Source organism: Heteronotia binoei, chromosome 5 (assembly GCF_032191835.1).
Source record: "Heteronotia binoei isolate CCM8104 ecotype False Entrance Well chromosome 5, APGP_CSIRO_Hbin_v1, whole genome shotgun sequence".
Taxonomy (NCBI): domain Eukaryota; kingdom Metazoa; phylum Chordata; class Lepidosauria; order Squamata; family Gekkonidae; genus Heteronotia; species Heteronotia binoei.
This window is the reverse complement of record NC_083227.1, coordinates 171650898-171675518: the sequence shown is the minus strand read 5'-3', so window position 1 is coordinate 171675518 and position 24621 is coordinate 171650898. Positions and strand designations below refer to the sequence as shown.

Here is a 24621-nt window from a genome sequence, read left to right as displayed (position 1 = left end):
CACACACTTTAAAATCTTAACATTTTCTAAAGTGCCCTCCACCTAAGTTAGAATAAAAGTAATTTTGTTGATATACTCTCAGTTCTTTTGTGAGAGCTTTATGCTTAAAGGCTCTCTTAACCCTCTCTGCAAGTAGAGGAGTAGAACTGAATCCCGCTAGTTGAGGATTATGTACATATACAAATAGTTTTTTTAAAGTTTAAAGTTTTTATCTTGTTCTTTAGTGAATCTATACATATAGGCCGTCCTGTTGAGTTATATAAAAGGAAGTTGAAGCAGTATTGTGCACAAAATGTCTAAACACATAAAAATAGTCTCATGGAATTGCAGAGGCTTAGGTAATTGTATTAAGGTCAAAAGAATCTCAAACCTTATGTATAAAGAGAAAGTAAATGTTTTACTCATTGTAAAAAAACAAGCGATTCCATTTTAAAATCCAAATGGTTTTCACAAAGCTTCCAAGCACCAGGCTCATCAAAGGCAAGAGGAGTTGCCATTCTGGTCTCAAAAACTATCCCCTTCCAATGTAAAAACACTTTAGTTGATCCTCATGGTAGATTTCTGTTTATCAAAGGTGATCTTGATGGATTGCCATTGACAATAGCGTCAATTTATGCCCCAAACAATAATCAAATAGAGTTCCTAGAAACTGTTTTTCTAAAATTAAATGAGTTCAAACAGGGAGAAGTAGTGATTGGGGGTAGGGTTGCCAAGTCCAATTCAAGAAATATCTGGGGACTTTGGGGGTGGAGCCAGGAGAGTTTGGGGGTGGAGCCAGGAGACATTGGGGTGGAGCCAGGAGCAAGGTTGTGACAAGCATAATTGAACTCCAAAGGAAGTTCTGTCCATCACATTGAAAAGGACCACACACCTTTTCAATGCCTTCCCTCCTTGGAATTAATAAAAGATAGGGGCACCTTATTTGGGGGCTCATAGCATTGGACTCCGCGGTCAGATCTTTTTGAATCTTGGAGGGTCTTTTGAGGAGAGGCATCGGATGCTATGCTGAAAATCTGGTGCCTCTACCTCAAAAAACAGCCCCCCCCAGAGTACCAGATACCCGCTGATCAATTCTCCATTATTCCCTTTGGGAATCGGTTTCCATAGGGAATAATGAATGCCCAGCAGTCAGTTTCCTCCCCAGTCTGGTAAGTCACATGCTCTCTCTCGCTAGGGAGGCAGTCTTGCCTGGCTGGTTGCGATGCCTTGCTGGCCTTTTTTTCCACCGCATAATGTGCTTTTAAAATTATTTACCCAGACCTTGCGTATTTGAGGTGTGCGTGCCGTGCACACGAAAGCTCATACCTTGAATAGCACTTTGCTGGTCTTAAAGGAGCCGCTGGACTCTCTATCTTTACCCGGACCTTGCAAGCGTTAAGAAAGTGGACGGCTTCCTTCTCACTCAGGAAGAAAGCAAAGAGTGCAGGCAGGCGCAGGCTTCCTCATGCCGGTTTTAGCTTTTCTTCGGGGTCGAGTTGGAAAACGGCCTGTAATTGGCAGCCTCAGACGGGGGGGGGGGGCTTGCATGGGGTTGTTGTTTTTCTGTTTTACCTTTCCTCCCTTTGACTTTCCTGATCGCTCCTTCCCAGCTACAGCCGCTCCTCGGAAGGAAGGGCAATTGGTATTTATTGTAAAAAAAAAATCTCGCAAGTCCCTCCCAGAAGGCAGGATCAAAGGGGGGGGGAGAGGAGACCCTCTGCCGCTCTCCTCAGGCACTGGCAGCCTGTAGCTCGGGCCGCAGCCGCGGTGATGGGCCTGGGCCAGCAGCGCTTGTGGTAGCGGCGCTGCGCTGGTGTTGCTGCGGCGGCGGCGGCCCGGCGCTGTGAGGGGGAAGCATCGTCCCCCCTCCCGCTTCCGAATATTTGCAGACCGGGGGAGGAGGCTCAAAATCCAGTGTTCTCCCGCCAGGGCGGGAGATTTGGGACGCCTAATTGGGGGAGACCTCAACTTAATAGACGATCCTAAGATAGATAAAACATACAAGAACAAATTTGAAGCGAAAGGGGTGCTTGCCACGTCCAAATTACAGCCCCTTTTCTTAAGATATAACCTAAAAGATGTTTGGAGAGTACTGAATCCAGGTGTAAGGCAATACTCTTTTTTCTCACCAGTACACAACATTTATTATCGTATTGATTATATACTCATGTCTAATGACTTACTACAACACACCACTGAGTCTGATATTGGTTCTCAATCACTGTCAGACCACTCAATCATATCAGCTACAGTCGATATACATAACACAGAGGACACTGGCCACTCATGGTCTTTAAATTCTTTATTAGTGCATGAACAAAGTTTTTGTGATACAGCTATGAAACAGATTGAGGAATATTTTCGTTTTAATGCTTCATGTGGTGTAAAGCAAGAAGTTGTCTGGGATGCGTTCAAAGTGGTAATGAGAGACAACCTCCTCTCTTTAACAACTCACTATAAAAAAGAAAAACAAAAAACCATAAGTGATTTACAAAACAATATCAAAACACTAAAACTAAGACATATGAGATATGGAGGCAAAAGAACGTTAAAAAAACTAGAATTTGAACTCAAGAAACTAGAAGTACTTGAAACATCTCAAATCCAAAAGCAACTAATGTACTTAAAACAGAGATATATTACTAAATCTCCTAAATATCTGAGATTATTGAAACATAGAATAGCCCAAAAAAAGACCTCTTCATTAATTTATGCTATAAGATCCCCACAAGGTGAACTGCACCTGAAAACAAAAGAAATCACAGTGCAATTTTTAGATTACTATAGAAATTTATATAACTCTAATAATCCTCAGCAGAGTTCAATTGATTAATTCCTTAAAAAATTAATTTTAAGACTAAAATATCAGAACACCTCTCTTTTCTTGAAAAACCTATTGATAGTACTGAACTGGAAAAAATCATGAAAAATAATAAAGCACCAGGTAATGATGGTTTGACGTCTGAATGTTACAAAAAAAATCTACCTAATATATTGGATCCACTCCTAGAAACATGCAATTCAGTACTTTCAAAGGGCTCTATGCCTGATTCATGGAAAGAAGCGAAAGTAATAGTACTACCTAAACCAGACAAGGATAAATTAAATGTAAGTTCCTATAGACCAATCTCTATCCTTAACCACGACTTCAAAATTTTTTCTTCTACCTTAGCAGCCAGGTTAAATAAAATCATTTCTAATTACATTCATAAAGATCAAGCTGGTTTTATTCCGGAAAGATCTATAACTGACAACATAAGAAAGGCTCTGAACATCATCAATTATTGTAAGAATACTAAATTAGAGGCAGTTAGGCTGTCTCTTGACGCTGAAAAAGACTTTGACAAGGTAGAAATTCCCTTTTTAAAAACAGTTCTTAGAAACATGAGATTTGGCCCTAATTTTTTACGTTCTATAGAAGCTATTTATGAAGAGCCCAAAGCATTTTTGTCCATTAACAACTATAACTCACAAAGATGGACTCTATCAAGAGGAACTAGACAAGGATGTCCCCTATCATCAATTTTGTTTGCCTTGTCCTTAGGACCACTAGCCCTGGCCATAAGATCTGATCCTCAAATAAAGGGGGTGCCAATTGGCTCTCAAAATGCTTCCTATAAAGTAAATCTATTTGCAGACGATGCAGTCTTCTACTGTACAAACCCACTACCTTCCTTAACCAGATTAATGACATTAATTGAAGATTTTGGAAAAGTCTCAGGTTTCACTATAAATTTCAAAAAATCAGAAATATACCCTATTTGGTTGGGTCCTGATCTGGAGTCTAAGTTAAAAAAACGAATTTAATTTCAAATGGGTCAAATCCCACTTTAGACATTTAGGAATTTTAATACCTTTGGATCTACAGAATTTATTTAGAGAAAACTTTGACCCCCTATTGAAATCTATAACAACGACTTTCAAAGACTGTGAGAAACTTTCATTAAGTTTATTAGAAAAAATAGAGCAACTAAACCAAAATTTTTATTTTTATTTCAAAACCTCCCCATAGTTATTAAACCTAAGATTTTTTAAAAAATGGAAATCGCTGTTTCTAAATTTTTTATGGGCAGGGGAAAAGCATAGGATAGCCTATTCGACCTTAGTGAAACCTTTAACTCAAGGCGGAATGACGCTTCCAGATCTGGAAAAATATTATTTGGCGGCTCAATTAAAACATGTTTTGTTATACACGACTCCACACCCAGAAAAAGACTGGGTTCATATAGAACAATCCTTTATAGAACCAAACTTAATATACAAAACAATTTAGAATAGGCCTAGCTCACGTAGTTCAAGTACTCAATTGAACCCATTTTTGAAGTTAACTCTGAATGTTTGGGACAAATATAGGAATATACTAGCGCCTCATCCCTCCCCAGCAACAGTTTTTTTGGGGCAAGATTGGTTTCCAGCTACAAAGGAAAAAGCAAGCTTTAAGAACTGGAGAGAGGCAGGTATTTTTAGATTCAAACATTTAATTACAAATAACTTAATGAGATCGGTTAAAAATTTAGAAAGAAAATTCCATTTTAAGGCCAACTGGATGCAATACAATCAGGTGCAGCATTTATTACACAACCCAAATATTTTGTCTCAGTTGAATAGACCTTTAAAAACCTTTGAAGAAGCCATGACGGACCCGGAACCTAAGCTCAAAGGAAAAACTGCGATTATCTATAAAGAACTAAGTAACTTTAAAATAAATATTGAAAGCTCAATAGTAAAAGCTTGGGATAAGGATTGTGGGACTAAAATTACAATAGAAAATTGGTCAAACATCTGGTCATCATCTTTATACCACACCCCTATATTGAATTTGCGGCTACAAAATTTTAAGATTTACTCTAGATGGTACTTGACACCACTGCAGATTTTTTATTCTAAAAGATTTATTTATTTTATTTTATTTATTTATATTAAGATTTATACCCCGCCCTTCTCACCTAAGTGTCTCAGGGCGGCTTACAACATAATAATTAAAACAACTTCAGTTTAAACATTTAAAATTCAATTAAACCATACATTAGTAAAAACAAGATAGAGTAAAACCGGCGGCCTATAGATACATTTTGTTCCATCCAAGATATTTTACATTGTCAGTTAATGTCATAGGCCTGCCGGAAGAGGACTGTCTTACAGGCCCTGCGGAATTGCCCTAGATCCCGCAGGGCCCGCACCTCTTCCGGCAGCTGGTTCCACCAATAAGGTGCCGTTATTGAGTAGGCCCGATCCCTGGTGGATTTTAGACGGGCCTCCTTTGGCCCGGGGACTACCAACAGGTTTTGTGAACCTGAGCGTAGTACTCTCTGGGGAACGTGTGGGGAGAGACGGTCCCTAAGGTAGGCAGGTCCTAGGCCATATAGGGCTTTAAAGGTAATGACCAACACCTTGTACCGGACTCGGAATATTACTGGCAGCCAGTGCAGACCCTGGAGCCCCGGCCGAATGTGCTCCCATCTTGGGAGCCCTAATAACAGCCGGGCAGCAGCGTTCTGCACTAACTGCAGTTTCCGGGTCCAGCACAAGGGTAGCCCCATGTAGAGGGCATTACAGTAGTCCAGCCTCGAGGTGACCGTAGCATGAATCACTGTTGCCAGGTCGTCACGTTCCAGGAAGGGGGCCAACTGCCTCGCCCGCCTAAGATGAAAAAAAGCGGACTTGGCAGTGGCTGCTATCTGAGCCTCCATCGTCAATGAAGGCTCCAACAGCACCCCCAGGCTCTTAACCCTGCCCGACGCTGTTAATGGAGCGCCGTCAAAAACTGGCAGGGGGAGTTCCCTTCCCGGGCTGCAGCGACCCAAGCAAAGGACCTCTGTCTTCACCGGGTTCAGCTTCAGCCCACTCAGCCTAAGCCACCTAGCCACTGCCTGTAACGCCCGGTCCAGATTTTCTGGGGCGCAGGCGGGCCGGCCGTCCATAAGCAGATAGAGCTGGGTATCATCAGCATATTGATGGCAACCCAGCCCATACCCTCGGGCCATCTGGGCAAGGGGGCGCATATAGATGTTAAATAACATCGGGGAAAGCACCGCTCCCTGAGGCACCCCACACTCAAGCGTGTGTCTCCGGGACAGTTCCTCCCCAATCGCCACCCTTTGTCCCCGACCGTCAAGGAAAGAGGAAAGCCATTGCAAGGCCAACCCCTGAATCCCTGCATCGGCAAGGCGGCACGCCAGAAGCCGATGGTCGACCATATCGAACGCTGCCGATAGGTCCAGCAACATCAGCACCGCCGAGCCGCCTTGATCCAGATGTCGCCGAAGGTCATCTACCAGGGCGACCAGCACCGTCTCCGTCCCGTGGCCCGGGCGGAAACCAGACTGGTAGGGGTCAAGGACAGAAGCATCCTCCAGGAAGCTCTGTAGCTGCAACGCCGCTGCCCTCTCTATAAGTTTGCCCAAAAAGGGCAAATTCGATACCGGCCGATAGTGTGCCAATTCGGTCGGATCTAACGTTGTTTTCTTCAAGAGGGGACGGACCACCGCCTCTTTGAGCGCTGATGGAAAATGTCCCTCCAATAGGGATCTATTTATGATATCCCGTATAGGATATCTTAGCTCCCTCTGGCAGGTCTTAATAAGCCAGGAGGGGCATGGGTCCAATTTACAAGTTGTTGGGCGTGCAGATAGGAGGATCCTGTCAACTTCTTCCAGGCTGAGCGCGCCGAAGCCGTCCAGGACACAATCCGAAGACAGGCACGGAGCCTCAGGTTCACTAGCTGTATCTAATGTGACAGGGAAGTCGGAACGGAGCGATGCGATTTTATCCGCAAAAAAATCCGCAAAAGCCTCACAGCCAATTTCCAATTCATTAAAATTTGGTCTGCCCTGTGGCAGCGTTGTAAGGGTCCGAATTGTATTGAACAGTTGTGCCGGGCGCGAAATTGCGGACGCAATCTCTGCCGCAAAGTAAGTTTTCTTTGCGGCCTTGACTGCCATCTCATAGGACTTCATAACCTCTCTATAAGATGTTCGAGTCGCTTCATCTCGGGTACGCCGCCATTGCCTCTCTAGTCGTCTGAGTCCTCGTTTCAACCGCCGCAACCCCTGGTTATACCAGGGTGTCGGCCTTGAACGAGGGCGCAGAGGACGCCTAGGCGCGATCTCATCGATGGCCCCGGTGAGCCTATTATTCCAAGACTCCACCAGGTCATCGAGGGAATCGCCAGGGGGCCAGGGATCCCGCAGAGCCGTCAGGAAACGTTCCGGGTCCATCAGGCTCCGCGGGCGAGCTAAAATAAGCTCGCCGCCCAAACGGGGTTGGGGTGGGACGTCCACACGAGCCTTGAGGGCATAGTGATCCGACCATGGCACTGCTATGGAAGCAAGATCGTTCACTAAAACTCCCGACGCGAAGATCAGGTCTAACATGTGACCGGCCTGGTGAGTGGGTGTCGTAACTACTTGGGAGAGTCCCAGTGTCGCCATGGAAGACACTAGGTCCATCGCCTGATTGGAGGTCACGTCATCGGCATGAACATTGAAGTCACCCAGGATCAAAAGCCTCGGGTGCTCCAATGCCCATCCTGCTGCGGCCTCCATCAGTGATAGTAAGGCGCTGGCCGGTGCGTTAGGCGGTCGGTACACCAGCCAGATCGCCAACCCCTCCCCGACATCCCACGCCAGGCCGGCACATTCAATGCCCTTGATCTCCGGAGCCGGGAGGGCCCGGAAGGAGTAAGCCTCTCGAATGAACAGGGCCACCCCTCCCCCCCGCCCGCTAGTCCGCGACTGGTGAAAGACCGAGTATCCCGGGGGCGCCATCTGGGAGAGAGCTACGGTCTCCCCATCGCGGACCCAGGTCTCGGTCACGCATGCCAGGTCCATATCCTGCTCAAGCAGGAATTCCCGGAGGATGGAGGTCTTATTATTAATGGACCTGGCATTACATAACACCAGTGACGGAGGCGAGTAATTTCGCCTTGCCCCACTACCTGTCACCATCGGGATGGGACGCAGGCTGGAAGGTGGTCGAGCACTGTCTTGTCTCGATCTCCTTCCCTTCCATTTCTGCCTGTTCCCACCGTCATACCTTCCCCTCCCCAGGAGTACCGGAATCCCCAGGCCAATCATCTCTCACTGGTGCCACCAACCCTTCCACTGACAGATGTTTGGATTTGTCTCTTCTCAGCCCTCCCACCTCCGATTGGCCTATCAATAAATACCCACTAATATCTGATAGTTACTTAATCTAATAGTTATTTAATCTACCCCCACCCAAGCGATCCAATTCACCAGCTAACAGTAATACTTTATAATTCCAATTGGCTTCTTAATTAAAACTCTATAGTCATTATCCAAAGATGCTAACTGCTGGAGAGGGTGTGGCCATATTGTCTCATTTATCTACTGTTGGTGGGAATGTCCTGTTGTTTTGGAATTCTGGAAGAAAATCTTACCCACGATTGAATGTATTATAAATCATAAGGTGCCCTTCTCCCCTGAATCAATATTGCTTAACCTATGGAATAATTCGGAAATACCAAAACATAAGAAAGAATTGGCATCTATGCTTATTTTAGCGGCGAAATTATTAATAGTTCATCAGTGGAAAGCTTCAGGTCTACCTTCTAAACGTAAATTGTTTCTTAAAATTTGGGACCTAATAGTGCTGGATAAAATAGCTGGTACCATACAAAATTCAGAAGCATTTGATAAAGGAAGCGAGAAGAATATGTTTATAGAGAAATGGTTTCATTTTTTTGCCTATGTACAATCTGATCAAGTGCATTTTGTAAATTACCGGATAAATACTTAGATTTTGCTTTTTACTAGATATTTATTCTGTATATCATATGCAAAACAGGATGACTTGTGTTATAGATATTGTTATTGTTGATGTTTGTAGAATTGTGTTTTTAATAATTAATAAAAAAATTTAAAAAAAGAAAGGGCAGCTGCTGTGAGAACCCTCTCAGCCCCACCTACCTACAGGGTGACTTGTGGGGGGAGAAGATATAGGAGATTGTAAGCCGCTCTGAGTCTCTGATTCAGAGAGAAGGGTGGGGTATAAATCTGCAGTCTTCTCCTGGAACTGTTATCAAGCCTGTTTGGATTCAAGATTTTGATACTTTATTATCAAGGGACTTGTTCTCTTTATGTATGGTAATACTGTTGCAAATATTAGTAATCTTGTCATCATAACCTTGAGGTTGTGTTTTGTTTGCAATTTTGTGGTGCCTTCTCTCTCTGTTTAAGAATGTTTCTGGGTGCAACTTCTCTCCTAGCTAGTGGTGCCTGGGCAGTCATGGCCATTGCCAGAGCAACCACCACCTGTCCCAGCAGCCCTCCCCACTGGAATAAGTGTGGGGGTGGAGCTGCCACCCTCCAGACAGCATAATTTTGTCCTACCCTGAATTAACATGGGGAGCTAATGCCTACTTTCCACTTGGCTCTGTCACTGTATTTCAGTGTACTGCCTTCTTTATTGTTTTCTCCTTTGTAATGTTTGTGACCTGTGCCATCGGTGTTGCAGTATGTTCCTCTTTTATTTAAATGTATAATAGTAAGTTTCCTTGGAGCCTTGGAAGTCTCAGAAGTGAGTAGGAACAGCTACAAAGAGAGGAGGAGCTGAGGGATTGCACCTTATTTCCTGCCTCAAAGCATGATGGGAAAGTCCCATAGCTATCAGATTTATTCCCTCTAGTTCCACAAAGAAAGAAGTATCACAGTAAGTGACTAATGTTTTGTTCAGCTTTATTTCTTGGCAGTTGCATTTGAAGCCTTAATATATTGTTCATACTTTATTGTGTTGCTGGGGCAAGACTTAAATTATATTCATGCTGTAATTTGTTTGAATGTTTGCTATTGTGGGTACAAATTATATAATTTGCTAACATCAGGAGGAATAATGATTTCTTCTGATACAACACGATAATATTGCCTTGATTGATGCATTTAATGTAGTAAACAACTTTTGTCTTTTTATCCCATCAAGGTGCATATGCTACAAATCCAGCAAGTTGGCAAGGTATGTTGTTTTCAAGGGTGCTTGTTGCCTCGGTGGACTTGCTTTTCACTAAAACTGCCCTGTTGAATGTTTTGCCGCATCTTTTGGAACTGATGAAAATAATCGGTGGGGGTATAAGGAGGTGTTAGTAGGTATTTTATATACTATTCAATATAACCAAATGATATTGTTGATGTAGTTTGTTGTTTGTATATCCTGCCATCCTTCAAAGGTGAAGTTATAACAAATACTGTGATGCACAATGCTAATTATAAATTAATAAATAAAATTGATGTTAATATTTGTTATTAATAATTTCTAATAGTCTAATGCAAATAAATACTATATTATGTGATTTATGACAGTTATTACATTAATATATTTGATCAAAAAGTGTATCAATAACAGAAGTCTAAACACTTACCAAGGCCTTTATATAAGGCTCATGACATCATGACTAAGCAAGGCACCAATCAACAATTCTTAAAGCCTTTCCAATTAATCTGTAACCAGATAGATTTATAAAGCAACAGAACTACATGCAGAACAGCTGCACAGTATAATCCATGGATGTCTTAAAGGAACACCACTATATTTATTAAAAACAGGAACATTCCAAGATTGGTTCAGTCCTTATGGTGCATATTTTAAGTCTATATATCCAAAAAGTGTCTTTTTTTAAGAGCACCCTTTGGATATCACATTTGTTATAACAATGTGATTCATATTTATCTAAAACTTAAAATTCAGAGTCCTCAGGATTTTGCTCCAGAAAATATGGCACCAATGGAGCTTGGAACTTATTTGGGACTTGTGTTCAGTAATTCTTGTTTGTACTGTACATGTACTAGATCCTATATATAAAAGTTGATCTGTACATTTTACTAAGTAAATAACACATTTGGTTGTGCAGTTTGAAAAAAAAAAAAGAAAAATCCTCAAAATTAAAATGTTAGGAGAATCAACTTGCTAGTTTACCATACTTTGAGAACATACTGAAGACACCCCACACTTCTGACTGCCTTTTATGGAAATACTGTTATGTGGATTGGACATCATCTCTGATTTAATTAAATAATTTCTTAGACTCTTAGTTTTCCTAAAACCTTCAAATGGCTGTTGCTCACATCTAGGGATGTCTTTAACAATGTGCCAACCTTTTAAGATGGTAACCTTAGCAAACTTAGCTAATGGGGTAAAATTAAAGGCAGAAGTGATACTGTTCTTAAGGGACCGCTGTTTCTCATGAAATAAGATATTATGATCTGTCAGGTCGGCACATTGTTTGACTTTTTCAACAATATTATGGGTGTAACCACAATTTTCAAATTGAGTACCTAGTCTATTACTTTCTTGTTCAAAATCAGTATGATAAGTATAGTTCCTTTTTATTCTTAGAAATTGCCCATATGGTAAATCATATTGCAGATGAACAGGATGGAACAACCTAAAGTGAAGATATGAATTTTTATCAGTAGTTTTTGTAAACATTTTTACTGCCTAAGTGATGCTAGATGTTTTAAAGACCATATTGTCCAAAATAAGACTATAGTTTTAGCACTATGTTGACATTTAGACCTAAAAGAATAATGGATAGTATTTAGCCAGTCCACAAACACCTCTACATTAGTGTTATAACTTAATATGATGTCATCAATATACCTCTTATATATGACTAGGAATACGGCTTGTTGTGGAAATAAATACAACAGGCTCTAGAAAGAGGCAAGTGTCCTGGGCTTGGACATGCAGCATCAATTTGCTGTGGCATAATGCCATGACAACAATCATGCAGACACTGAAACTCAGCATTCTTTTTTGTCTTGCAGTGTGTTGTTGCCACTTTTTCCTATCATATTCAGCTTTTAGCATCAGCTTGTGCTTCTGGCGTGATCTGTTTTTTTGGCCTGGCATGGTTGTGTTATGATATACCACAGAGTATGCCCTTCAAGGTGGCCATTTTCTATAGGGGAAGTGATGTAACTTCAGCTTTCTATCTCATCCTCACTCCCTGCAACCTCTACCTAGAATGTCACGTTCTCAGGATGCAGACAGGCAGAGTCCAAAGCCAGTCCAAGGTCAAAGTCCAGGAAGTTAGGCAGGAGCCAAGTCACCAATGCAGAATCACAAACTGGAATCAGAAGTCAATGTCCAAAAACCAAAAGGTCAGGATGCCAAGGAAATCAAGCATGTCAGGAATCAGGAAGGAGCGTGGATGCAAGCCAGAGAATAGACTTGTTGCTTCCATAAGGTTACCAGGTCCTGGGTGGGAGCTACATGGGAGTCTCAATCAGCCTGCTCCCTGGGTGGCAGTGACTCTGCTAGAACTCAGGGCTGAGAGATCTGAAGCATCGGCGTGCCTCATGTCTTTGCTCTGAAAATTCTTTCCGAAGCCTGCTTCGAACTCTTGAGATGGGAGGAGGAGAGCTTGGAGGAGATTCATTGTCAACAGCTGACACTGGTGCCTGGAGAGTGATTGATGGGCCAGCTGCTGTTTGTTCAGCTGAGGAACTGGCTGGCAACTCTTCCAGGTCTGTTAACCCTTCCAGCTCCTCCTCGTCAGGGCTCATGACATAGGAAAAGCAGTCTTTCTCCACAATGGGGACCAAAACAGGAGGGAAGCAACCTTAGCAGGGTGTAATGATATAAAGCCCACCATTTTCTCCAGATCTTTGCCTTGTGGAGACCAGTTGTAATTCTGAGTGATCTCCAGCCCTCACCTGGAGATTGGCAACAGTGGTTCCCCAGGAGGAAATGGATGATTTGGAGGGTGGAGTCTATGGCATTGTACCTGTCTGAGGTCCCACCCCTCCTCAAACCCCACCCTCTCCAGCCTCTACCCCTCAGATCTCCAGGATTTTCCCAACCTGGAGTTGGCAACCCTATCTCCTTCCAAGTCAACCATCAATCTACCTTTATCTGCCCCTCTGACTTCAGCTTTCCTTCTCCTCCCCCCCCTTCCTACAGCCTCTACCTACGAAAAGGACAATCTTTCTCTACAGTGATGACCAAAACAGCTTACATCATTCTTCTCTCCCCCTTTTGATCTGCATAAGAACCCTGTGAAGAAGATGGCATTGGATTTATATTCTGCCCTCCACTCAAGAGTCTCAGAGCGGCTCACAATCTCCTTTATCTTCCTCCCCCACAAAAAAACCCTTTGAGGTGGTTGGGGCTGAGAGGACTCTCACAGCAGCTGCCCTTTCAAGGACAACCTTTGCCAGAGCTATGGCTGACCTAAGTCCATTCCAGCAGGTGCAAGTGGAGGAGTGGGGAATCAAACCTGGTTCTCCCAGATAAGAGTCCACGCACTTTATCACTACACCAAACTAGCTCACTGGCTGTGAGGTAGGTTAGGCTGAAAGTCTGTGAGTGGTCCAAAATCACCCAGTCAGCTTCCACAGCAAGAACTTGAGTCTGGCAGACACCACTCTGAAGTGCTAATTGTTATGTCAGACTTGCTGTCAGGGGCTGCTGGGGAACAGTAGCAAATAGCCAGGCATAGGTGGAACCTGAAGATCTCCTGGTATGACAACTGAACTCCAAACAACAGATCTTTCTCCCTCTGCTCTGGGAGATGGACTCTATGGCATTATTTTCAGCTGAGGCTTGTCTCCTCCCCAGACTCTGGTTTCCTTAGACTGCACCACAAAATCTCCAGGAATTTCCCACCAACCTGGAGCTGGCAACCCTAGTCAGGACTCGCCCCAGTAGTTCTACTTCAAAGTTCAAAATAGGCCTCAAAAGGGCCTCCCCCCGCCTTTTATTGACAAAACTATGTTCAGCCGCTGCTGAAACCTGTCCACATCTGCAGGGTATGTGATGTACCCTCTCATGTTTGCAGGAGTATACTGCATACCCTGTAGTTGTGGACAGGTTTACATTGGGATCACACAACGTAGCATCCAGACAAGAATAAAAGAACATGAAAGGCACTAGAGACTTGGCCAACCTGAAAAATCAGCAGTGGCTGAACATAGCCTAACTCAAACAGGACACAGTATCTTATTTCAAGGCACTGTAATGCTGGACAACACATCCAATTACCATGTCAGATTGCACAGGAAAACCATTGAAATCCTTAAACATAAACACAATTTCAATAGGAAGGAAGACAGTTTAAACATGATTAGGGCATGGCTTTCAATCCTGAAAAACACAAAACACAACAGCACTACAGATAAGATGAGAATTTCAATAGCCAATCTATATACAAAAGAACCTCCTCAGGAAAGCTCCGTCATTAGCATGTCACAGCCTGGGGCACTCCTACAAGATAATGACTCAGCCCTACCCCACTTTCCTGAGTAGATATAAATTACCTGCCTACCATCTTCTCACTTTGACCCAGAGAGAACTCCAGTTTTCTGGGTTATACCTCTGAGGATGCCAGTCACAGTTGCTGGTGAAATGTCAGGTATCATGTCAAGACCACAGCCATACAGACCAGAAAATCTACAACAACCAACATAGGACATTAAAAAAAAAATTGAGGAAGATTGTGCATGCAGGAAAAGGGAAGGGGAAAGAAAGTGGCATCGCAGGAAGTGATATGGGTATTTCATACAGCATGCCACAGCGATTCAGAAACAGAAAGAAGGGTTTGAAAATGGAAGAAAGCAGTTTACGTCCAGAATGCCTCCGACACTCTTCCCCAGTGGGACATGTGAGTTTGCCTAAACAGGAAAATTAATTCCATTAGCAGCTGGTTACTAAAATGGTTCTGCCTGAAAAGACAAAAAAAATTCCATTATTAACCAGTTACTAAAATGAAATAGAGTCTGACTAAAAAGGGCCATGTTCAGTAGGGTCAAGGGAAATAGGTACATACAAAGTTGTATCATCTAGTTGTTGTTGTACCTCCTGGCAACAATCAGAATGGTTTGATACCACTATTGCCCTGCCTTTGTCAGCCTCTTTAATGATGATTGATTTATCAGAAGCCAAATTCTTAATAATAGTACATTCATTAGGGGTAAGATTACATTTAGTTTTTTTCTTGGAACTTTCCAAGCTCTCTAGATCTTTTAGGACTAAACATTCGAAGAACAGAAGCGTCAGTCCCGTTAGGTACAAATGTGGAGTTAGGTATAAATTTAGGTATGTGGAATTAGGTATAAATCAGTACAACCTTCTAAGGTGTTTAGGGTCAGGTAAGTTTGCTTTTATGGAGACATACTCCTGACCCATTATTGATTATTTAATATGTAGAATACGTAACATCTATGCCTCTTACATCTGGTTACATCAGCATCACCAGAATGGATTAATATTGCAATGACAACTCTCCACTGTTCTTATAGCCATGAAAGCATCCACAACTTGTATTTTTCCTTTTTATCAGGCTTTGAGGGCTATGACTATTACAGTGCCCAAACAAACACCTCTTCTGCAGCTGCCACATATAGCTATGGTACTACTGCTGTCAGTGCCACTACCTGGGATACCTCTAAAGCTACCAACTTGACAATGAATGCTGATGTTGGCAACACTATGCCAGTTGCAAGTTGCAGTACTGGAGCAGCGGGCACTGAGAACTCTGACTCCATTATAGCAAAAATAAACCAGCGCCTGGATATGCTGTCAAAGGAAAGCAGAGGTGGCACTGGGGAAGGAATGGAAAATCAGGGAAGGTGACTGAAGTTTCTCTTCATCTTAAAAATTAGTTCTTGTCATTATATTCCGCAAATTCTTGAAGCACAATAGGGCAGTATTAGTTTCATAACGTGTGCAGAACAACTCAAAATGTAGTCACCTTGTTAATTTGAATTTATTTTCTCAGTTATCTTTCATAAAAGACAGGACAACTTGTTACAGAGAATGTCTGTTGCCTACAGTTTTTATCAGCACCTGTTATTGTTGATGAATACTATGGTCACATGATCTGTGCTGGTCATAGACCTTATAATAAACTGCTACTGATGAATGGCATGTGAGATGCTTCAAGCAGGGTTTTCGTATCAGTGCTTTTCTTTGCCGTCCAGTCTAAACCAGACATTTCTCATTCTTGTTTGATATTGTGGGGAACTCCATAAAAAGCCTGTATAACTAAAAGCATTGGTCCATTGCTGTATTAATTAACTACAACTCTCAAGGGTTTCCAGCAGAGACCAACCTTTATGTGTGATCTTTTAAAACTGGAAATGCTGGGTCTGACTTTTGGTTTTTCTTTACGTGGCCCCTCCCTGATAGAGAAGCAAATAACCATTCTAGGAAGCCTCCAGGATAGTAACTGTGGCCCTCTCGGCGTCTCTTCAGATTTGCTATCAAAGCTTCTATTAACTACTGACAAGATCCTTTGTTTGTGATTCAGCTCTTTCAGATTTGAGTCTTTTGAGTCTTATGACTCTAGAGCCTCAGTGCCTGCCCATGACCTTTACAGAACCAGCTATGATTATAGTGAAGTTGGATCTGGCAGAAATGATTCTTTTGGAAGCCACTATGATGTTGCTGGTAACCGCAGAGATCAGCCCCGCAACAGAGGAAACAACTATAGCTTTGGTAGAGGGCAAGCCCAAAGTCAAAGGCATCTAAACGCTTTCAATCGTGACCGCTTCATGCCATCAAGTACAGAACGGCTGTCTGCACAGTGGAATCAGATGAATTTTATGGGTGGCAGGAATATGGAAGGACCTGGACCAAATAGGCTTCCATCTCTCTTCTCCCAAGCACTTATCCCTGAGTCCAGAGATTGTGGTGATTATGGAGACTGCAGAAATTATGGCACCTGTAGCAATTATGATTATGGCATGATGGAAATGCAGGACATGGGAAGGTTTCCTGGGAACATGCCCTACAGCTATGGCAGATCACGAAGTAGAGTAAGTTCAGAACGCTACAACTGGAAACTGTTGTTACATTTGTAACTGTTTCAGTTGTTGCTCTTTTTATGCATTCAGGTTGTTTCAGTAAGCAATAATGGAAAGAGAAGATGACCTCTGACAGCCCTTACGTAGATTATTCTTAAAACCGGGGGGGGGGGGGTAGCAGGAATGCACAGGAATGCTGTTCTGGCTGGCTTGGTGTGAGGGGGGGGGGCTAATTTGCAAATGAGTTTCTGCCGGGCTTTTTCTACAAAAAAAAAGCTCTGATTAAAACCTTTCATTACAATAATTGAGAAGAGGTAATTTATAAGGTCGTGTTCTCCAGCCATTTCAGATGTCTTTGTTTTGCTTAAATTGGACGAAAATAATTTCATTAGCGGACTAATGTATGTTACTTGGGGCATGTTGACAGGGTTATAGCCTATGCTAAAGGAGAGGTGGTTATGCAGATTTAGTGGAAGAAAACGATAGGTTGAACTTTTTAACACATAGGGGTTTGTTGCAGATAATTGCAGATAATTTGGTGAGTCACATTTTGCTCAATTTGTATTTCTAGCCCCAGAGGAGAGGTTTCTGTGGTCGTCCAGGTGGGCATTCAGATAATGAAGGCAACTTACGTAAGCGGAAACAGTTCCAAAGTGGAGATGAACTTAAAAACAAACAGGCAAAGACAGATAGTGAAGATGATGACTCTGATAATTGTAAGGATTTTATTTTTGCGTTGCTATATGTAAGACTTGTAAGTAATACTCATGCAGACTTCTATATGTTAGATGGAACTTTATTCATGATTTGCTACAAGTGATCTAATCCCTTCAGGGTATTCGGCAGGAATGGCCGATGTAAAACAAGGCATGCTAAAGTACCTGAATTCCCTACCCACCCTTACCATTCCATCTTCTAGTCAGAGTAATATAATGCTACTTCCACATTTAACAAAACATAATACATCTCAAAGAAGCAAGATGTTATCGTGAGGGACAGGGCTGGATGACAGAAAAGGGGGGTGGGAGAACCAACACAGGAGAGGTTCCGGGTTTTCACAGTTCACACAGGAATGTGATTCTTGTCACCACCATCCTTCCAAGACATGAGAGGACTCTAAATGGTCAGATGATAAAACAAGCAGGAGGAAGGAGTGGGAGGCAAAAGGGAGGGGGAGGGATGAAGAGAAGAAACAAAGGGAATCCCATATGCTTCAAGACAGGCAGGGCTTCCCATATAGTTATACAGTTACGCCAGCACACATCATTATTCAACAGCAGAAACTATAATAAATGGCAGAAACCTGAGAGGGATTCTGACATGCCGCCTCCGTAAAATCAACCTGTTATCAGCATAACACAAGTGGAACTCATGAGCTAATCCAGGGGCAGAGACACGAGTCGCTTTCACCCATCATTGTGACCAGATGCAAAATGCTTCTATTTAATAAGATAAAACAAGATTCCACGTTGCACCTTAGAGTCCAGAATTTTCTGCACCTCGTGGTGGGGTTGGTCATGCACCAAAACATATGGTGGAATAGGTTTTTCAGGATGCCATTTATCTGGGCCCAGGTCCTTCTTGAGCCAGCTAATATGGAAAATGGGATAGATGGCTTTCAGGTTTTTAGGTAGGTCTAGTTCAGCTGTCACATTATTAATCAAGTGCTTAACTGGGAATGGTCCCAGGTACTTCCAGCTTAATTTCTTACATTGTTGGGTTCCTCGCAAGCGTTTAATGGAAATATACACTGAGTCCCCTTCTTTTATGTCTTACTGTCAGAATCTCTTGCAGTCTGCAAATTTTTAATAGTCCTTTTTGGCCTTGTTTAACAGTTCCTCGACCTCAGTCCACTGGGAAGCCAGTTTAATCCACCATTCCTGTAAACCTTCAGCTGGTGCTGTCTGCACTTCCCCCACCCTGGGTAAAGGTTTGCCTTCAAAGCCATGTACTATTTTAAAGGGAGAGTTCCCCATAGAACTATGGAGGCTGTAGTTATAACAATATTCTGCAAAAGGTAACAGGTCCACTCAGTTATCCTGCTGGTAGTTTATGTAGCATCTTAAAAATTGCTCCAAAATTTGATCAGTTCTTTCGGTCTGGCCATCCATTTCTGGGTGATGAGCTGAACTGAGAACCTGTTCTGTGTCCATTAATGTTAAAAATTCATTCCAGAATTTGGCAATAAATTGTGAACCCCTGTAGAAATTACTTTATCTGGGTAGGAATGAGGTCTCACAACATGTTGCATGAACATCTTGGCCAGCTACTTGGCAGTAGGTAACTTTGCACAAGGCACAAAGTGAACCCGTTTGGAAAATGTATCCACTCCTACCCAATTAACGGTTTTTCTCTTACTGGTAGGTAGGTCAGTTATAAAATCCCTAGAAATGGTTGCCCATGGTCTCGAGGGTGTTTTCAAGGGCTGAAGCAACCCAGGGGATTTTTCTTCTTGGCTCTTTCCCGTGAGACAAGTGGGACACAAGGAAACATACTGAGAAATGTCCTTACCCATGCCTGGCCACCAAAACTGTCTCTAAGCAAGATTTAGAGACTTAAGGAACCCAAAGTTGTATGGCCTAGGACCTGCTTACCTTAGGGACCATCTCTCCCCACATGTTCCCCAGAGGGTACTTTGATCTGTATCTCAAAATCTGTTAGTAATCCCCGGGCTGAAGGAGGCCAAATTAAAGACCACTAGAGAAAGGGCCTTCTCGATTGCAGCCCCCCACTGATGGAATCAGTTACCAGAGGAAGTTCTGCAAGGCCTGTAAGACCACTCTCTTCCAGTTGGCTTTCAACTGACGTTGAGCCTGTGTTGCAGGGAAACCGAGGAAATACCGTCACCACTGAAAACTGAAACATAACATCAAAGAGATTAGCACCAAATTATTCTGATTGTTTTAATTATTGATGGTGTGACTGTTTTAATTGAATGCGTAATTTGTCATATGTATTGATTTTAACTGTTTGTGGTTTTATGTTGTGAGCCACCCTGAGCCTGCTTCGGCAGAGAGGGTAGGATATAAAATAAATAAATAAATAAAAGTGGCCGGCCAGCTTGCTATCATGACACTGCTGCAAAATTTCAGCTCTCAAAGACTCAGGGATATGCAATTTGTCACCTTTATACAGGTGGTAATTTTTCCCCCATGTCAGCAACTCTGGGTAGCCCTGTGCTGGTTGCTCCAGTATAGCCTCCTTGATTTTTTTCTACTCAAGTAATAAAAATAATAATAATAAATTTATTTATACGCCGCCCTCCCTGCCAAGGCAGGCTCAGGGCGGCTTACAGGACATGGTAAAACCATGTTAACAGGCTAGACTGTTCTCCTTTCACTTTCTTTGCCTGGCTGTGAGTTTTCACCCACCCCCCCAAGCTGGGCAGGGGTGAATATGTTGTCAATTACCTCTTCCCTCGGGCTCTCAATTATCTCTTCCCTCTGGCGGGAGGTGAGACAGGGCATCCACAAGGAAATTTGTTTTGCATGGTAAATGCTGAAGTGTGAAATTAATCTTTGCAGGAAAAATCAGCCCATCTGATGTGCTTGGCCCCCAGGTGTCTAGGAGCTCACAATGCCTCTAAGTTGTTGTGATCAGTACAGACTTCAAAAGGCACCAGCAAACCCTCTAGCCAGTGACAGCAGGTAGTTAAGGCCATTTTACAGTGGCCACCTCTTTGTCCCACACTGACCAATTCCTCTCAGACTCTGTGAACTTTTATTTATATTTATTTATTTATATTAAGATTTATACCCCGCCCTTCTCACCTAGGTGTCTCAGGGCGGCTTACAGCACAATAATTAAAACAATTTCAGTTTAAACAATTAAAATACCATTAAATCATAATTTAGTAAAAAAGATAGAATAAAAACCGGCGGCCTATAGATACATTTTTCATCCAGGATATTTTACATTGTCAGTTAATATCATAGGCCTGCCGGAAGAGGACTGTCTTACAGGCCCTGCGGAATTTTTGGAGACATAAGCACAGGGGTTTAGTTTTCCCCCAGGCCTTCTTGCATTATCACCCCTCCCATCGCCACATTGCTGGCATCTACTTGGACCACAAACTTTTTATTCTCATTGAGATGCTGTAGCACAGGCTCCGAGGTAAATAGTGTCTTAAGGTCCTCAAATGCCCGCTGGCAAGCTGGCCCCAATTTAACTTGGTGCTTCGCCTTGTCCCGCTCAGCCTCTTCCCCTTGGTTTTAAAAAAATCAGTCAGGGGCAGCACTGTTTGGGCAAAGTTTTTATGAAGGTCCCGTAGAAATTCGCAAAACCGAGGAACGACTGGAGTTGCCTCTGTGTTTTATGGGGTTCCCAGTTCAAAACATCCCAAACCTTGGCCAGGTCCATCCCTAATCCCTTTCTGGACACTCTGTAACCCAGAAAGTCTAGTTCCATTTTGTGGAACTTGCATATAGACAACTTAGCATACAATTTGTACAACGTTGTTAATACTTCCCGCACCAGTTTTACATGGGATTGCATGTCATTAGAATAAATCAACACATCATCTAAAAAAAGGCCTCCTCATTAGTTAAGTTAATTAACACCTCATTAACTAAGTTAATTAAAAAAACCCAGGTCCCCCTAAAGTCCAAATGGCATCACTAGATATTAAAACTGGCCCAGAGGGGGTGTTGAAGGCAGTTTTCCACTCGTCTCCTTCCTTGATGCAGACTCGATCGTAAGCGTCTCTCAAGTCCAATTTAGTGAAGATTTTCCCTTTGATTATGTTCCCTAACACAGGGGCCCCCAACCACTGGGCTGTAGACTGGTACCAGTCTGCGGCCCGCAAGCAACCAGATCACGGAGTGAGGCAGCCCTGCCGCCCCTGCCCTCCCGCTTGGGACCTGGGCAGACAAAAGAGACAGCGCAGCCTTGCTCCAAAGCTGCCACACTGCCTCTTTTATCTGCCTGGATCCAAGACTGGCAGAAGGGGCAGCACTGCTTTAAATGGAAGGGGGAGGCAGATTGGCCTTCTGCCACCTGGCCACCTAGCAGGGAGGCAGCAGAAACAGCCCCATTGTCGCCCTCCCATTTAAAGACCCCCATGGGGAGCAAAGATGGGGTGCAGGTGCGGGGGCAGTCTGGGGCTGCAAAAAACCCAACACTTACCCCCACACACACACACACACAAACACGGAAAAATTGTCTTCCACAAAACCAATCCCTGGTGCTAAAAAGGTTGGGAGCCACTGCTCTAATAGATATTTTATTAATGGCAAGGGGGAGGCATTAGACATCGACACAGCATTTATGCCACAGTAGTCAGTACACAGCTTAAGGCCTCCATCTTTCTTTTTCCTGAACAGCACTGAAGCAGCATGTGGGGAGCTGGAGGGTCAAATGAACCCCTGGGATAGGATTTTGTCTATAAAACTCTGCAGCTCTGCCCATTATGCTGAGCTCATGGAGTATAATTTGCCTTGGGGAGAGCCTCTCTGGGGATCACTTCTATAGCTCAGTCAGTGGCTCAGTGTGGTGGTAACTCATTCACTTCTTCCTCTGCAAACACTTGGCTCAAGTCTCAATACAAAGAGGGGATGCCCTCCCCTCCCAGGTAAAGGAAGCCAAGTTAGGGGTGGGAGGGGGGGTCTGGGCTGCCCCAATCAGGGCTCCACACATGGTGTTAACATGTACAGTATATCGGGTGCATCCCTATATTGCAAGAGGGAATCGTTGATTCAATACTCTGGGGAAATAATCTCAGAGAAAAGAGAATAGCAGACTCCAAGTTCTGAGATATATGACAATTTATATGAGTATTACCTAATACATGAATCTGAACCCTTAATGCAATAAAAAGGTTGCAGTGGATACATGGTCACAGGTTTTTCATGATTACATGCTTACATGGCTATATAGATGTCTTTATAGCTAAGTCCAGGGATGGAATTCTAGCAGCAGCTCCTTTGCATATTAGGCCAAACCCCCATGATATAGCCAATCCTCTAAGAGCTTACACGGCTCTTTTTTGTAAGCTCTTGGAGGATTGGCTACATCAGGGGTGTGTGGCCTAATATGCAAAGAAGATCTTGCTAGAATTCCACCCCTGGCCAAGTCTAACCTATTATATTAGCAGAGCGAAGCCTTCTGTATATGTATAGCAACATATCTCACCTCTCCTGGTCTTTGGGTAGTCATCTTTGATAAGCAAATAGAGCAGTTGGAGGAGATAGAGGAGACAAGGTTTCCCCAAAATTCTCTAACCTTCTACCCTCACTGGCTTTTTCCTCCATTTTTATACACATTTTTAGGGTGTCTGCCCGCCCATTCTAGCCAATCAGCACTAAGCACTGCCCACCCATTCTAGCCAATCATAGAGTTGGAAGGGACCACTAGGGTCATCTAGTCCAACCTCCTGCACAATGCTGGAAACTCAAATCCCTCCCCCTAATTCACTATCTTTGGCTGGAAAGTCCTAATTATCAATATTTCCTGTAATTCTTAGGGACTTTTTCCTATATCAAGAGTCTTTTGAGAAGACTTCTTAGGGACTTTTTCCCATATCAAGAGTCTTTTGATAAGACTTCTTTCGACTAAGAGTCAACTTGACCCCGATCACATCCTTGGCATTGGCCCTTTGTTTCTTCTCTAATTACAGACTCTTTGTTTCTCCTCCAGTTGCAAATTTAGAGGACTTAGAAGTACAAGATGGAGTCCTCTGTCACTCTGGATTAATTCTTTAAATTCAAAAGAATCAATACAGATCACCACATTTTGCCATTAAATCTAAAATTCACTCTTATACAATAAAACATGAATATAGTATATGTATTATATGTGTGTGTGTGTGTGTGTATGTATGTATGTGTGTGTTCTCCTTATGTATACGTGTATATATCTATCTGTATATCTTGGAATCCCTTGTGTCTTAAACTCTAGTATAAAATATATCTCTAGTCCTCTATAATTCCATAAACCTAATCCAGCTATGCTATTCCTCAGGCTCATCTACAACCTTCCTTATTACTACACTATATGTCTATATAAGTTATAGTCAGTATTCCCTCTAAGCTGAGTTCATGTGAGCTAGCTCACAGTTTTTTAGCCTCTGGTTCACACATTTTTGTCTTAGCTCAACTTCTCAGGAAGGATGCCCCCTGAGCACACTAATTTATGCAGTAGCTCACATCTTTTATGCCAGTAGCTCACAAAGTAGGACTTTTGCTCACAAGACTTCACAGATTAGAGGGAACATGGGTTATAGTATATTTCTTATGGATAGAATCATAGAATCATAGAGTTGGAAGCGACCTCCAGGGTCATCTAGTCCAACCCCCTGCACATTGCAGGAAACTCAAATACGTCCCCCTAAATTCGCAGGCTCTTCATTGCTGTCAGATGGCCATCTAGCCTCTGTTTAAAAACCTCCAAGGAAGGAGAGCCCACCACCTCCCGAGGAAGCCTGTTCCACTGAGGAATCGCTCTAACGGTCAGGAAGTTCTTCCTAATGTTGAGCTGGAAACTCTTCTGATTTAATTTAACTCCATTGGTTCTGGTCTTACTTTCTGGGGCCACAGAACAGAATTCCACAACATCCTCTAGATGACAGCCCTTCAAGTACTTGAAGATGGTGATCATATCATTTCTCAGCCGCCTCCTCTCCAAGCTAAACATGCCCAGCTCCTTCAACCTTTCTTCATAGGACTTGGTCTCCAGATCCCTCACCTTCTTCATCGCTCTCCTCTAGACCTGTTCCAGCTTGTCCTTGTCCTTCTTAAAATGTGGTGCCCAAAACTGAACACAATACTCCAGGTGAGGTCTTACCAGAGCAGAGTAAAGCCATACCATCACTTCATGTGATCTGGACACTAGACTTCTGTTGATACGGCCCAAAATTGTATTTGCCTTTTTAGCCACCACATCACAC

The 24621-nt window shown here is 43.0% G+C and overlaps 1 protein-coding gene across 3 annotated transcripts in view; it reads left to right on the top strand.

The window, feature by feature from the left end:
- AKAP8 (A-kinase anchoring protein 8) overlaps positions 1 to 24621 on the top strand; it is a 118990-nt gene that overhangs the window by 49149 nt on the left and 45220 nt on the right. For 2 of the 3 annotated variants that reach the window (XR_009555471.1, XM_060240727.1), the window contains exons 3-6: positions 9919 to 9951; positions 15275 to 15563; positions 16244 to 16751; positions 17311 to 17455. Coding sequence is in view for 2 of the 3 variants with exons in the window: in XM_060240727.1 (XP_060096710.1) it covers positions 9919 to 9951; positions 15275 to 15563; positions 16244 to 16751; positions 17311 to 17455 (975 nt within the window). In the remaining variant the exon portion in view is untranslated. Of the gene's footprint in view, positions 1 to 9481; positions 9652 to 9918; positions 9952 to 15274; positions 15564 to 16243; positions 16752 to 17310; positions 17456 to 24621 lie in introns of those variants that run through there. The other variant, XM_060240728.1, reaches the window with a different exon arrangement.